General features: G+C 52.1%; 1 protein-coding gene across 6 annotated transcripts in view; it reads right to left on the bottom strand.

Moving 5' to 3' along the window:
- Positions 1-356: 356 nt before the first annotated feature.
- Positions 357-14,232, bottom strand: part of gse1b (Gse1 coiled-coil protein b) — a 265,129-nt gene continuing 251,253 nt past the window's right edge. For all 6 annotated transcript variants that reach the window (XM_088614301.1, XM_088614306.1, XM_088614303.1 and 3 more), the window contains 9 exons: positions 11,963-12,314; positions 10,089-10,645; positions 9,399-9,511; positions 8,576-8,843; positions 7,554-7,667; positions 6,980-7,336; positions 6,448-6,711; positions 5,430-5,533; positions 357-4,425 (listed from right to left, as the gene is read on the bottom strand). In XM_088614301.1, the coding sequence (XP_088470427.1) occupies positions 4,288-4,425; positions 5,430-5,533; positions 6,448-6,711; positions 6,980-7,336; positions 7,554-7,667; positions 8,576-8,843; positions 9,399-9,511; positions 10,089-10,645; positions 11,963-12,314 (2,267 nt within the window). In that variant the 3' untranslated portion in view covers positions 357-4,287. The remainder of the gene's footprint in view (positions 4,426-5,429; positions 5,534-6,447; positions 6,712-6,979; positions 7,337-7,553; positions 7,668-8,575; positions 8,844-9,398; positions 9,512-10,088; positions 10,646-11,962; positions 12,315-14,232) is intronic.

Below are 14,232 nucleotides of genomic sequence, written 5' to 3'. Positions count from 1 at the left end.
TGTGCATGCACAACAATGGGGGTTTCAGAACTGTTCTGTTTATTAAACAAATTAGCAAAACTTTTAACATAGTACTCTGCAACTGACAACTGGCAGCCACTGAAGCTCAGCAGGCGCTCACCCTGCAGTCTGTGTGGGTTCTAATGCCCCAGTGTAGTGAGGGGGACACTATACTGTAAAAAGGGACTGTCCTTCGGCTATGGAGTAAAACTCCGCTCCCGACTCTCTGTGGTCTCTGTGGTCTCCAGAATAAATTGCAGATGAAAGGTCTGCAGAAGAACCTTGTCCCTGCTCACACCTTTATTAATGCTGCAAGCGTGCGTCTTTCTCACCCACCAAGAATCAACCACCACCCCTTTCTGGACATTTTGCAATATTTTATTGTCTTTTTTGTCTGAAATTACAGCAATATATTCATAAATACCTAATTACTACATTCAACAAAGAATATATTACATTACAATTAATTCAAACAAGTACATTTAAAAACTTTTTTCTTCACAGCATCTAAACATCCTCCAGAGAACAGGGCAGGTGGGGGCGTGGCCGCGGGCCGGCTGGCGGCCGGGGGGGCGCGGGGTCGAGGGATTGAACTGCACATGGGGGAGCAGGCAGAGCTCTCGTTTGCTGCCTCTTTCCATTTTTACAAGATCATTCTGACACCACACAGTACAGCGCACCCCCATTCTCCTCCAGGGCTGGTTAATCGGTATTCAGATGAACTGCTCATCCACCATACCAACACAGAATTGACACAAACCCATCAAATACAGTGAAAAACAAGATGTCTCCTAGTGCGATCTGGTGAGTGTAGCAGGGGGGGCATGTTCAGTAGAGACACTGCACAGCAATGGGACATGTGGGCCAGATTGGCAGGGAGCTTGGCTTCGAAAACGAACAAAAAAAGGCAATTCAGAAAACACTGAGCCCGGGCCGATGAAGGACAAAGAAAAAGTCCTGGCATCTATTTGCTGAGAATCTTGTTTGAAAACACAATATGCGAGTGCAAGTTAAAATAAGGACGACATTTAGTTTTGTGTTAATGGAAGCATGTGGTACAAAGTTGTTCGACAGGCAGATAGCACACTGTCTCCATTAACAGCGCGGCTGCGGCCGCGACGCGTTTCTCTCGTCTGTGGAAGAAGGCTGTGCTCCCGACGTGCAGGGCCTGGCTGAGCTGCTGAGGAGGGCGCCTGCAGAGCTGTCTGGCGGCGGGGCTACCCCACTCAAGACGAGGGCAGTTCTCCCCATCGCGAACCGCCCCCGCTTCCGCAGGTACCCCACACATGCTCCTTTCAACACCCAGAACTGTTCCCGAGTCACGCAGGAAAAAACTAAAATGGATATCGCCAGCACTCACGGAACAAGACGGATGGCCATTGTGGGAGCATTCTATAGAAAAAAACAATAAATCACCCTTTATTGCTCACTTGTCATTTCGTATTCTGGTGATGTTCTAGACTTTAAAAATATAAAAATAGATTTTCTAAATAAATATTAGTATTGACATTAATCTTTTGTTTTCTAGAATGCACCACCTAACAACACTGGAATAAGGCTCGCTTTTTCAAAATAATTTTCAGATGAGCGCCGTGGTTTAGGTTCCTCTTTAGTACTGGCTGTTCAGGTTTCTGTGGCTGGACTCTCAGGAGTTAAACTCAGCTAACTTGCGAGGGATTTCAAAGTGACTCTTGTAAGGAGTGAAGAAAACGTTCAGGAAGGAGTGAAGGGACTTGGCAAAGAAACAAACGTCTTCACGCACAAAAGCACAACTAGAGCGCCCTCTAGTGGGAATTACTTGAAACGCATCGAATGAACTCAAGAGGCCTTGGTGCTGCAGCTTTACCAGCACCGACTACTTATTTCAGCAGAAGCAGAAAAGGGGTACACAAAATACAGTACGTATTTTTAAAGTACATGAATATATTGAATTTAATCCTAAGGGAAGGAATAAGGTTTATTGGGTTGGTTGAAATGCCCATTTCTAATCAATTTCCAATATTCACAGTGGGTCTACGGGAGTCTTCTACATGAAATGCCTCAGTAATTCTGTCCACCACAGGTAGCTAGGGAAGGCAGGCTGAAAGCCCTGAGTGGCTATTTGGCACACACATCAGTTTTATGGCATTTGAGATAAGAAGGCTGGATGACAGTCACTGCTCCACAGCTGATAATCACAAGGCAGCGGGGGGACCTCACGACCTCAGAGGGGGACAATAAGGAGCTCTTTGCGGCAGACCTTACAGGCGAACATTTTCCCCAACCCAAAAACCAAGCCAGTCTCTCTTTTCCCCACAGTACAGGCAGCAGCCTTGCAAAACCCCCTCTCATCTCCGAGATCTGAGCTGCTTTACAGAGCAACCTGGGAGTAAGAGCCAGCCGCCAGGACTGAAAGTAAAGGCAGCACAGAGATTCAAGCAGCTTCCTCTGCCGCGCCCGGCGCTGGCGGCCGCCTGGAGTCCTGCAGCGACTGCCTCGTCAACAGAGGAGAAGCTAGCTGGGCAGAGTCACAGGGACTTCCTGCACACCGAACACAGAACACAGCGAAGGAGAGACGAGGAACAGCACGAGCATGTTCCTGAACAGACCGGAACTTTCTTAGAAGGAATGATCGCACAACAAAGGGCTTTTCTTTTAGCTGTTCAGGTATGCTCGTCCCTGCGGTACTGACAGTTCTCTACTGGGCGTTTTAACTACAGCATCGCTCTGCAAGGGGCTGCACCTCTGCTGGGAGGGGGGTGCAGGAAGAGGACCTGCAGTGTTATCAGCTCTGCACTGCAAACCAGAGACGACCGCCCTTTAACCACTTCCCAGCAGGCGGCTCTGGGAGCACAAACCACCCGCAGTGCCACCCTATCGGCTCGGCTTAAATCCTGCCCGAGAACCAGGGCACAACAGGTCTGAACCTGGCACCACATACTTCATACTGGTGGCATTGTGCTTCAGCTGTCAGCGTTACAAAAAAGGTATCGTATTTAATGTCCTTACATTACTTAACAGTTAGATGCTTAATGGGTAAGGACATGTAAGCATGCATTTATGTTCACATCCTAACTATTCCTGCAAAAGACTGTGATACATTAACATACCAGTAAAAACCTTCAGATGATGACCTTATTCTGCAAAAAAGAAACCTTGTTTCGACTTGCTAGTGGTGTCAAGCACCTGAGTCGCAGTTCAGTCCACACTTAGCCTGAAGGGGAGGAGTCCAGTGTGCTTGCAGCTGCTGTCTTCACAGTGCCCAGTACTGGAGCCCTGCTATCTACAGTGGTTTGATTCAGCTTGTTCAGAGACTTCTTCCACACCACCACAGGAAGGGAGAGAGAAAGGCCATAATGCGTGTTTCATTTTTAACCTATAACCTTTTACTGGTGCAACCAAAAAAGAAAAAGGTAGGAGCACATGCACCAGTGAAAGCCGTTTCTTTCCTTTAAAATGCTTCAATTTTTTATCCTGACCAGCAGCAGTACAAACACTAAAAGCAATTTCTTTTGCCAAAAAGCATTAACATATTAAAAATGGCAGGCTTTTTGTAATAACAATAATTAAAGTAATAAAAACATACAAAAATCTTTTAATATTATTTACATTGCAAGGCTGAAGCACCTTTTCATTTCAAAATTTCTATTTTGTAATAAAACATTGCCTTTTCAATCTTTCCAAAATGTGCATGGAAGTTCTTCCCCAATCAAAAAAAAAGGAATACCTTGAAACACAGTACCTCGAGAGAGTTCTTCAGGGTTTTTTAAGTGCATTTCCAGTTGAGAGCCCATTAGAACCACAGGGGTGTCTCGTGTATGTACCAGAGGGCAGCAGACAACATTTGTGCAGGAGTGCGGACAGTAAATGTCCACAGCTGTATGTGACAAAATGCTTTTTTTACTAGTACTGTGCCAAATTATAATGTTGCAAGACAATGCAATTCATTTCAGAATTTCAAAGGATCCCAGCCTTTCATTTCTGCCTGGGTTTTATTGGCATCGTAAGGATGGAGTGGGCATCGTTTGTATCCGGTTGGGTGGAGAGCTCCAAGCGCAGGGAGCCAGCCCGCCCCTCTGAGATTCCAGCAGGATCAGGACACGGCTTCCCCGGGCCTGGCTACCAGCTGTCTGCTCCTCCCTGCGCCCAGAGCTGAAGACAGACACACTGGGTGGGCTTTCCAATGCATGGCACATTCAGGGCTTGCTGTAGCTGCAGTCCATCTTTCGTGGAGACTTTCTTAAATAATCCAGGTAATAAAATAGACTCTGTTTTGCTACTCTGGGGACCAGGGAGGGCGTAGGGATGTCACCTCGGGGGGTAGCCCTTAAAGTAACCCCTAGACCAGTGCGTCTGTGGCAGTGCAAGGCACTTTCGGAAGTGGTCCAGCTCGGCCTGGAGCTTCTCGCGCTCGGAGGCCAGCTTCTGCTTCTGGGCCATCAGCTCCTGTTGAAGAAGGAAGAGGGGGAGATAAACCACACTGGCAGGTCTGAAGACACCCCAGATAATCTAGGTGCTTTGCGAGTTCCCTTTGTTCAGTAACAGTGACTGGAGATCAATCAAACGAATGTGCGCTGCTGCAGGCACCCCCAGCACAGCCGGACCGCGGAAGAGCACCGCCCGTCCCAGCCTTCACAGGTGCAGTGAAAATCAGTCCTCAGTCTCGCCATGTAAAAACCAATAAGAATGAACTACTTTGAGTATTGTCAGGCCCATCCACAGTCAGGCCTGTCCACTGCAGTGTGGCCTGTCCACGCAGTCCAGTCAGGCCTGTCCACTGCAGTGTGGCCTGTCCACTGCAGTCCAGTCAAGCCTGTCCACCGCAGTGTGGCCTGTCCACGCAGTCCAGTCAGGGCCGTCAACCGCAGTATGGCCTGTCCACTGCAGTGTGGCCTGTCCACGGCAGTCCAGTCAAGCCTGTCCACTGCAGTGTGGCCTGTCCACGGCAGTCCAGTCAAGCCTGTCCACTGCAGTCCAGTCAGGCCTGTCCACTGCAGTGTGGCCTGTCCACTGCAGTCCAGTCAAGCCTGTCCACCGCAGTGTGGCCTGTCCACTGCAGTCCAGTCAGGGCCGTCAACCGCAGTATGGCCTGTCCACTGCAGTGTGGCCTGTCCACTGCAGTCCAGTCAAGCCTGTCCACTGCAGTGTGGCCTGTCCACGGCAGTCCAGTCAAGCCTGTCCACTGCAGTCCAGTCAGGCCTGTCCACTGCAGTCCAGTCAGGCCTGTCCACACAGTCCAGTCAGGCCTGTCCACACAGTCCAGTCAGGCCAGCTGGCGCTGCCCTGTATCCCACTCATCCTTATCAACACTGCCAGCATGTGGGAGTGGAGCCGGGTGTTCTTGCATCAGATTTAGGGGAAGTTTGTAATGATCTCCTGCCTGGCTGCGTTATCAAGGTCTGAGGCTGCCTGGGTCTCAGGAGGGCTGTTAAGTCAGAAAGCAAACTCACCCCCATGCTGTGCGAGAGCTGCTCCGCAGTGAGACTGAGATTATAGTGGTGAGCCTCCAGCCTCCTGCACTGGGTCTGCAGCACCTGCCGCTCGATACTTTGCTCTGGGAAATGCAGACAGAGAGCGAGAGAGAAAGAAGACAGCCTGTGAGCCTGTGGAAATCACCCCAGCTCTCATTAGCATCTCCACTGACACTCGGCGCAGTAATCACCAGAGACAGGCTGAGCGCCACGGGCGGCCCTCACTGCGCTGAACACCGCGGCTGCAGCGCAGGGGCTCATTACTCTGTAAGGAGATGTGTTTCAAAGGCGAGTTTATTCTCTTTACTTAAAAAAATAGCAATGCCGTAATTATTTCCAGGACCATCAAGCATTGCAACTTGTATCTGTGTCATGATGATGAGGGTGCAGTCTGTAAACCCCTCAGCAATTAAAGATGTAGCAATACCTTCACTCCAAGTGAAATGTTTTCTAAGGAAAACGTGTGCAGTGCTACGTGCAATGCTTGACGTGACTCACACTGGGGCAGGGGCACATTCAAACCAGAAATTCCTTTGACCAGTTAAATTCTAGGTTTCCTGGCATTCTGTGGTTTGCTCACAGTGCCAGCAGTCTTGTGGACTCAGTTTGGAAACGGGGCTTGCAATACATAGAAGCTGAATAGCACCCTCTGGTGGGAGCTCACTGAAACTACATCTGCTGTTTTTCTTAAGGTTTATCATTTGGCCATATGGGCTAATTACTGTATACAAGAAAGGTGTCTGTGTCAGCTGTCTTCTGGGAGTTAAAAGCCTCATGTTCATGTGGAAAAAGCAGACGCAATGAATTTTTGTGAAAGCTGACTATAGAACGTTTTGCTTCAACAACTCTTCTAAATGAGAGGATGACTTAGCGCATTGCTCAGCCTGCGCTATGTTCCCGTGAGCCTGCTGAGGTAGGACTGCAGCCCTCTGTGCTCCTCTTTCCTCCCTTAATGGTCAATGACAGCACTGCAGCACGCACGGCTGTCTGCGCTCACCGTCGATGTACTCCTGGTAGGCCTCAAACACCGCCTCGATCCCCTGCCACCGGGGGGCCGGAGCTTCCTCCTCCTCCTCCTCTTCCTCCTCCTCCTCCTCTTCCGAGCCCTCCTCGCCGGAGGCCTCCTCTCTGCGGGCCGGCGGGGCGCAGTGCTGCCCGTTGTGCTGGGGCAGCGCTGGCCGGGAGGCCTGCAGCTCTGGAATGTTGTAGTGCACCAGGGAGTCCAGCTTGTGGTTCGGCTCCGCCGCCCCTGTGAAGCCCCCTGGGACAGAGAGGGGGGCGACATTAACACACCAGGCCGCGGGCAGAGAAACCCTGCTCGACCCTGCTCGTCAGGAAACTGCCTCGATCAGCAAAGAAGGAAAAGAGCTTCTTTTCCCTGGACCTCCATCCCTCAGTTCAAAACCCCCCAGCTTTCCCCTCAAGATGATTTTTTCCATCTTTACTGCGAACAGCGGCTGCAGCCTGTCGCTCCCCGCGGAGCGGGGCAGCGGATCAGTCTCCAGCCCGCTGGGGAGGAGTGGCCGTACCTTTGTGCTTCTGCAGGGCCTTCTGGGTGGACTGCAGCACCGACTCGTGGAACTGCTGGGCGAACTCCTCGGCGCTGACGCTCTCCCAGGGCCGGGTCTTGCCATTCCGGCACTGGGGCCCCTCCTTGTGGGCGTGGGGGGGGCGCATGCTGTTCAGCAGGCTGGGGCTCCTCTTGGCAGTGTGGCCGTCGCTCGGCCTGGCCTTGTCCCCGCTGCAGGAAGGCTCCTTCGGTCTCGGGGCTTCGGGGGGCTTCAGCCGCTCCACAGCCTTCGGGGCGTCCGGGAGAGGGGGGGAGGGAAGCCGGACACTGGGCGGCCTGTCCACGTCCGCGGGAGGGAGGCCTGCCATCGTCTCCACTGAAAACACGGGCGTGCCGTTAGAAACGATCAATTTCCGACTTTTCCCCCAGAAATCCTCAATGTGAAAAGATAACCAAATCTAAATTGCTCTGTGTTCTGTCATTCGATCGCTGCTCATCCCTCTCTGTCTCATTTCCTTGTGCATTAGGAATGTGCTGGCTATGTAACAGCACATGTAAGCTGTGACAAATGGAGCCATGTCACTGTGTCTTACCTGTGGGAGGGGTGGCTGGGCTCTTGCCCAGAGGCTGGGCGGACTGTCTGACGGTCTCCAGTGTCACACTCTTCTGCTTTATAGCCTGCAGCAGCTCCACCACCTTTTCATTGTCTAGATAATGAGAGGAACCATTTTAGCACGGTTTCGTACCGGAGGACCCTGCTGCTGAGCTGGAAATCTGAAACATAGGGATGGCAGGGCTAAAAGCAGCAAACTTATGTTTCCCTGTACAATTAAGTCCTTAAAGGGAACTGGCCATATTGACTGATAAATGATTGTTAAACCGCATGAAAAAGGACCAATCTGAATCTATTCCCAAGTGGAACTCTCCCCGTTTTACACTTGAGTATTATCCATCAGAGAATTGGCTAATAACAGATGTCAGGATTTCGCCCCGAATTCCCTCTGGTCCTCGCTGTCACGAATCCTCTGCTCTAACAGCGAGACAACGCTGCCGTCCTCAATACCACAGGCAGTGCTGCTGCTACACCTGCCTGGGGGCAGCATACAGTACAGCCTCCGGGATCAGAGGCAGCCGGGGGCTCCTGGGCCCCTGCCGGTTATCCGGACTCGGCCTGACTGTCAGAGGGCAGCCGCCCGGCCGGAGAGATGACAATCCCTCTCCCAGAGCTGGACCTTCACTCACTGCCGATTAAACACCAGGGTGACAGCTAGGGGCTCTGCGTTTCTCAGAGACTTTTCCTAACAGGTTCAACAGTCATACTCAGGATGAACTCTACTTATGTCTGGCCTCCATTAGTGTCTTTATAGTGAATAAAATAGAGACGGAAGCTTTTAAGGTAATTTATTGCGCAGGTTCCATTTCAAATCATAAACTAGAATTTATGTTTTAAATCCAAGTTTAAGGGGGTTTTAGAACGATCACACTGTGTAAATTGTTCATTTAAACGCATATATAGACCAAAACAATATGCCCTTGGCATCTCCCTGGCGAGGGGTGAGGGGTGAGGGGTGAGGGGCGAGGGGCGAGGGGTGCGCGCGAGGGCGGCCGGGCCTACCTCTCCTCTGCTGGGTGTTGACGTGGGAGAGGCTGAACATGGTGAGGAACTTCTTCTTGTCCTCCAGCTCGGGCAGGCTGTTCATTTGCTCGGGGGTGTAGCGCGTGCTCAGGGGGGCGGGCGGGGGCGTCTGCCGCTTGGTCTGGACGGCCGGCGGGGAGGGGCTGCGCTCCCTCAGCATCCTCCTCCTCTTCTGCCTCTTCTGCTCCAGCAGCTGCTCCCGGTGGGCGCGTGTGGTCAGGCCGAACAGCCGCAGGAACCCCGTCTTCTGCAGGGGCACAGAAGAGCCGCATGTGGGGTCAGTGGGGGGTGGGGGCCCCCCCAGGCAGGCGACACGCCAGCAGTTGGCTTGAGCAGGAAGCGCAGGCCGCGAGGAGGCGTCAAGCCAAGACAGGCCGGGGCTGTCACCCTGCCTGCAGAGCTGGGGGGCCGCCGGCACAGGCCTGCCCCCTGGGGCTGAAGCTCAGGAAGTGTGGAGCACCGCGGAGGAGGGAGGGCAACTGCGGCGCCCATTACAGCTGAGGTACTGGCAGAGCAGTTTGTTAGGTCTGACTAAAGGAGGACACTCGCGGCGCGCTGTGTACGCTTTCACAAGCTGTTTGTGGTTTGAAGGGACATAAATGGTTTTATAAAATACACATTTATTTGCACAGCACGCTGTACAATTTTAACATAAGGGCAATTCATTTCTGCCGCTGGAGCGCTGGCTCACAGCAAGGAGAGCGCCGCACGCCACCCGCTTCCCTGCCGCTCCTCTCCCGACACAAAAAAAAAGCCCCCCCCGGGGGCGCAAATCCCAAACAACGACAGGAGCAGGAGTTACCTCGGACGAGTCGTCCAGCTTGAGCGGCGGCTGCTCGGCCACGCGGCGCAGGTGGGCCCGCACCTCCTCCTCGTCGCTCTCGTCGTACGAGTCGTCCAAGTCGTAGTAATAGCCTAATTAGAGGGAACAGAGCGGCGCTGAGACAGGGGGTGACAGCGGAGTGCTCCCCCGCACGTCAGGCCCGGCTCCCGCCTGTCAGCGGCTGTCTTAATTAGCCGGCAAGTGGAGCAGCGGCAGGGAGGAGAAACAAGTCCACCACAGAACCGCCTGCCCCCCCCCAGACTAGGCCAGCGACACTGCTGCTCCCACTCCGGGAGACGCCACGGCTCCAGGCCGCCGCCCGGGGCCCGATCCGCCAGCCGGGCTGGGGGACGCGGGAGCGAGCAGCTTCTGTCCAGCTCCCACAGGCAGGTGTGAGGTCGCTCAGCGATGAGGCCTCTACGAATGTCTTTCTCAAAGCACGAAGACGCAGAAAAGCGCTCTGCTCCTGCCCCGCCTGTCAGTCTTCCCATGACACGCCGTTAGCGGTCTGGAATGACACCCCTAAACCTGCACATCTTTTCACCTACGATTAACCCCCAATTAAAAAACAGCATCCTAACATCTTTCACCCTTTCAGCCGTCAAACACGTGCGATCCTGGACAAAGCGCTTCCCTGCCCAGACGGCGGTGCCCGGGTGCGAGCCTCACCCTTCTCGCGGGCCTCCCGGCGCCGCCGCTCCTCCAGGTCCAGCTTGCTGACCAGCCGGCGGTGCTGCTGCAGGAACTCGTCGTACACCAGCATGGGGTCGGAGCCCCGGGGGGGCGCCGGCGCACCCCTGCAGGGGCCGCTGGGCTTGAGGGCCGCGCCCAGGTCGCCGTACGGGCTGGGCAGGGACAGGGACAGCGAGGCCCTCTGCTGGCTCAGGATGGTCTGTGTGGACTTCTCCAGCTCCGCCAGGAAGGTGCTGGGCTCCAGGAAGCTCCCGCCGGCCCGGGCAGGAGGGAACTTGTCCAGGGGCTCCCTCCTCCTGCCGGCCTCCTCCGGCCTGTCGGAGCCGAAGGCGCGCTCGGCCTTGTAGTGGGGGGGCTCGTGGCTGCGCCTGGACTCGGACGGGCTCTCGATGAGGGAGGCGGGGTTCCAAAGGGTGGTGGCGGGCGGGGGAGGGTGCTCTCGGTGCTGGGGTTTGGGGGAGATCAGAGGGGGGGGCGCCCCCAGGTGTTGGAGCACGTCTCTGCTGCCTGGCTCATGGTGGTTAGGGATCGGCCTGGAACAGGGCAAGAGATTTGAGATGTAACCCACCAACCCAGAGCCAGCGTTCCTTAGCCTGAGACACAAACCCAGAGGGAAAAAACTACAAGCTACTTCATTTAGACAGGAAAGACAGTCCTCTGAGACAACACAGTGGACTTAGAGGCTTTTCCCTGGAACACATATGGGCTTGTGGAAGCAAAAACACAAATGGCTGCATCACGTGTCAGTTCATGTTATTTTCATTTCCTTGTATGTCATCCAAAGTTGCTTAAAAGTGCGCTAAAAGAACGGGGAAGGCATCACAGTTAATTCAGCTAAACCAGCTAATTAAACAGCTATCCACCACCCAAACAGATTATGTTAATCACAGCTCTCTGGCCTGCTAGTTTTCATTCTATCTGTTTAATGCAGTCCCTCTGCATAACACAGGGGAACAATATAATTATCAATCAGGATTACCAACAGGAGGTGTGTCTACTTCACATCCCTAGCACAAGCCTAGTATTATAGTATTAATTAGGATTGACCTCAATAATGCCGAAGAAGCCGGGGCCAAAAGCAGATATTACGGAGAAGAAAAAAATAACTTGAATTATACAAGGTGCTGAGGATGAAGGGAGAATTAGCTATTGTGTGGCTGACCCACAATCTCCTCCCATTAAACCTGCTTGGAGCTTTAATCCGCCAGATGAACAATAACAATAGGGTCTCGTCAGCGGCGAAGGCTGGCGGCACGAAGCCAGGCGAAATTACACAGCAGCTCACACAGAGGGCGAGTGCCAGTCAAGTGAGGAAAACCCGACAAAGAGGGTCCTGTTCCTCTCACTGGAAACACAACGTCTCACTGGATAGATTTACTATTTATAAATAACAACAAATAACATCTTTCCATATCTGTTGCTGCTCCCCTCTCATGCTAGAGAGCAGCTCCACGGGGCTCGGAGGAGGCTGGTGAGCAGGCCACACCTGCCACAGAAGACAGGCTTCGGTGACACAGCAGCTGTTTGTTTCCGCCCTGCAGGATGACGAGTTTCCCTCCGAACAGGAAGACTGACGCGCAGCGGCGAGAGACGGATTAACACAAGGAAACACCTTTGTGTGCCAGATCTATACAGAGTGATTTACGACATGACCAGCAGGTTCTTAAAACACGTATGGGATCACACATACGGTTACATCACCCACACTACAGATCGTATCCGTGCTTTTCTGCAGGTGTGAACGCCTCTGTTCTGCAGTAAAGTGGTGTATTCCCCGGCCGGCCTGCAGTGTCCCTAGAGAGGTGACAGCACTGCTGAGTATGCTGGGAGTGTACTGTGGGGGGCCTCACCGGTGGCCCTCCGGACGCGGCTCCCCCTCCGCGGGCCGGGTGATGTCCAGATGCTGCTCCAGGACCTGCTGCCGGAACTCCGACACCTGGAACTGCCTGTCCTCCTTCTCCTGCCTCAGCTTCCTCTGGCGCGCCAGCCACTTCTCCTCCTCGTTGGTGCGCTGCAGCAGCATGGCGGCTGCCAGGGACCCCGAGGCCGAGCTGCCCACCCCCAGCCCGCCGCCTGGCCCCAGGTACCCCCCGTGGGCAGAGATGAGGCTGGGCACTGCGTGGTGGGGCGAGGACACCGGGGCAGAATGCAGGCCTGGCTGGACTGGCTTCGGCGCAGGGAGAACAGGCTCTTTGGTTTTGTCTGGAGAGAAAAGAAAATAAAGATCCTTTATAGCTGTGTCGGGGTGGCACCCTGCTAGCAGAGCGAAGGCCGTGGGCTCAATTCCCAGGGTGCTGTCTGCGTCTGGGGAAACAGGCGCAGGTGTGGGTGTCTGGGTGCCGGCCCTGCGATGACCTGGCGCCCTGCCCGGTGACACGGGACTGGATGACATGGCTGGAGGATGGATGGATATAGCTGCGTTTGGGCTTAAGCTGACATTCCATACGGCATGCCAGCTCATCACAGGGCACAGATGCCCCTTATTTAACCAGCCAGCCAAGTCTTCGGTAGGCAGGGGAAACCGAGAGCACCCGGTGAAAAAACTGCACCACCAGTTCAGAATTATTCTAACGAAGTTAACGTGTAAAACATGCATACATAAACTCCAGTTTCAAACTCCAGTGCTGTGCTAAACCACATGACAGTATTCATCCTAATATTAGGCCCCTGTGAAAGCGTTTTGTAGATCATGTCCAAAATATGGAAAAATAATAAATATAATATAATCCCCAAGAAAGTGTAGTTATGTAGAACCTTCCATGAGTTACAGAAATACTGATGGACTGCAGAAGTCTATTTTTACTTATATAAAGTACATACTGTAACAGTACAACAACTCTGTGCATTGAAATCACAGAAGCATGAGATGGGTCCCAAGCTGCATGTGAAAGGTAAAATGAGAGGGAGAATCACAGACCACAAATGTGTTTTGCTTGGAATGGTGGAACACGCTGCACTCAAGGAGGTTCTGCCATTCAAAGCAAAATATTCACTAAATCTGCTTCTTGAGCTCAGTAGCTTTGCTTCCCCGTCTGGGGTCCCAGTTCAGTGAAGCAGAAGAAGGCTGAGAGCTCTGACAGACCCAGGGTTCACTCCCTTTTTATTGGACTGTCAGCATGTGCAGCTGACATTCTGCAAAGTACATGGAAATGTGAGAGACCCTGTATCTTAAAAGACCCTTTTCCTTTCAAAATAAAAGATTTTCCTCTTATCTTCCTCCTGACAGTGACCTCAAAACTTTGCGTTTAGGGCTAATATAAATTCACATTTTGGTGTATTGCTTTTAATGTTTTAAACATAACTGTTCGCACATTGATAAGGCCAAAATGAAAACTGACAGTAAAGATGTTCATGCAAATGATGGGCAGACACAAGTCAGAGCTGTGTAGTCTGAAATGACAGCATGCAAGTTAAGATGAGGCTGTGTCAAGTTCTGTTTCTGAAGTTATTGGAAACAGTACCTTTGAAGTTAAGTATTTTTCACACTAAGGAGTGACCAAAGAAATAAGTTAAATTAAAAGTTTAAACAAGCACGTGAAAGCACTAAGGAAAAAATGGGTATAATGTGTAAATCTGTTTGCAACATGCTTTGGGAAATCAGCACTCTGTGAGCATTTAGTGAATACAGCTATTCAAACTCTACTGGTTACTGAAGAATGTGTTCAGCCTCTGCATTTTACTTTAGACACTTGGAGTAAATAAACCAAATGCTTTATATATTCTTTTAGATTGAAATCATTGCACGTCTGTGCACGCATGCAAAGAAAACATTAAAAAGTGTTCTGGGGGTATATAAATATATACATTTTCATTAAAAAAAACTTTTTAAAGTTGTGCTACATGCACATACAAGTAGTACAATCCTGTCAGCAGCTTATGAAATTGGACTTGGATAGAATCAACAAACAGTTACTGCACCTACCCTGATGTCTCTTAAAAGAGCTTAAAAACCTTCTGATTTCCCTGCAGGTGTTGGAGGTGTTAATGGGCTGATCTGTGCCCACCGCCTTCGCGTCAGGGGAACTGGGGAGTTTATAACATTTTCAGTGTGTGCTTTCGGTGGTGCGCTCTGTACTTTGTGCTGCTGCAGACACAAGGTAAGTGTACCACATAACTGGCG

Source organism: Lepisosteus platostomus, chromosome 20, assembly GCF_059453375.1.
Source record: "Lepisosteus platostomus isolate fLepPlt1 chromosome 20, fLepPlt1.hap1, whole genome shotgun sequence".
In the NCBI taxonomy this organism is placed as follows: domain Eukaryota; kingdom Metazoa; phylum Chordata; class Actinopteri; order Semionotiformes; family Lepisosteidae; genus Lepisosteus; species Lepisosteus platostomus.
The sequence above is the reverse complement of the archived record's forward strand: the minus strand, read 5'-3'. Positions and strand labels throughout refer to the sequence as shown.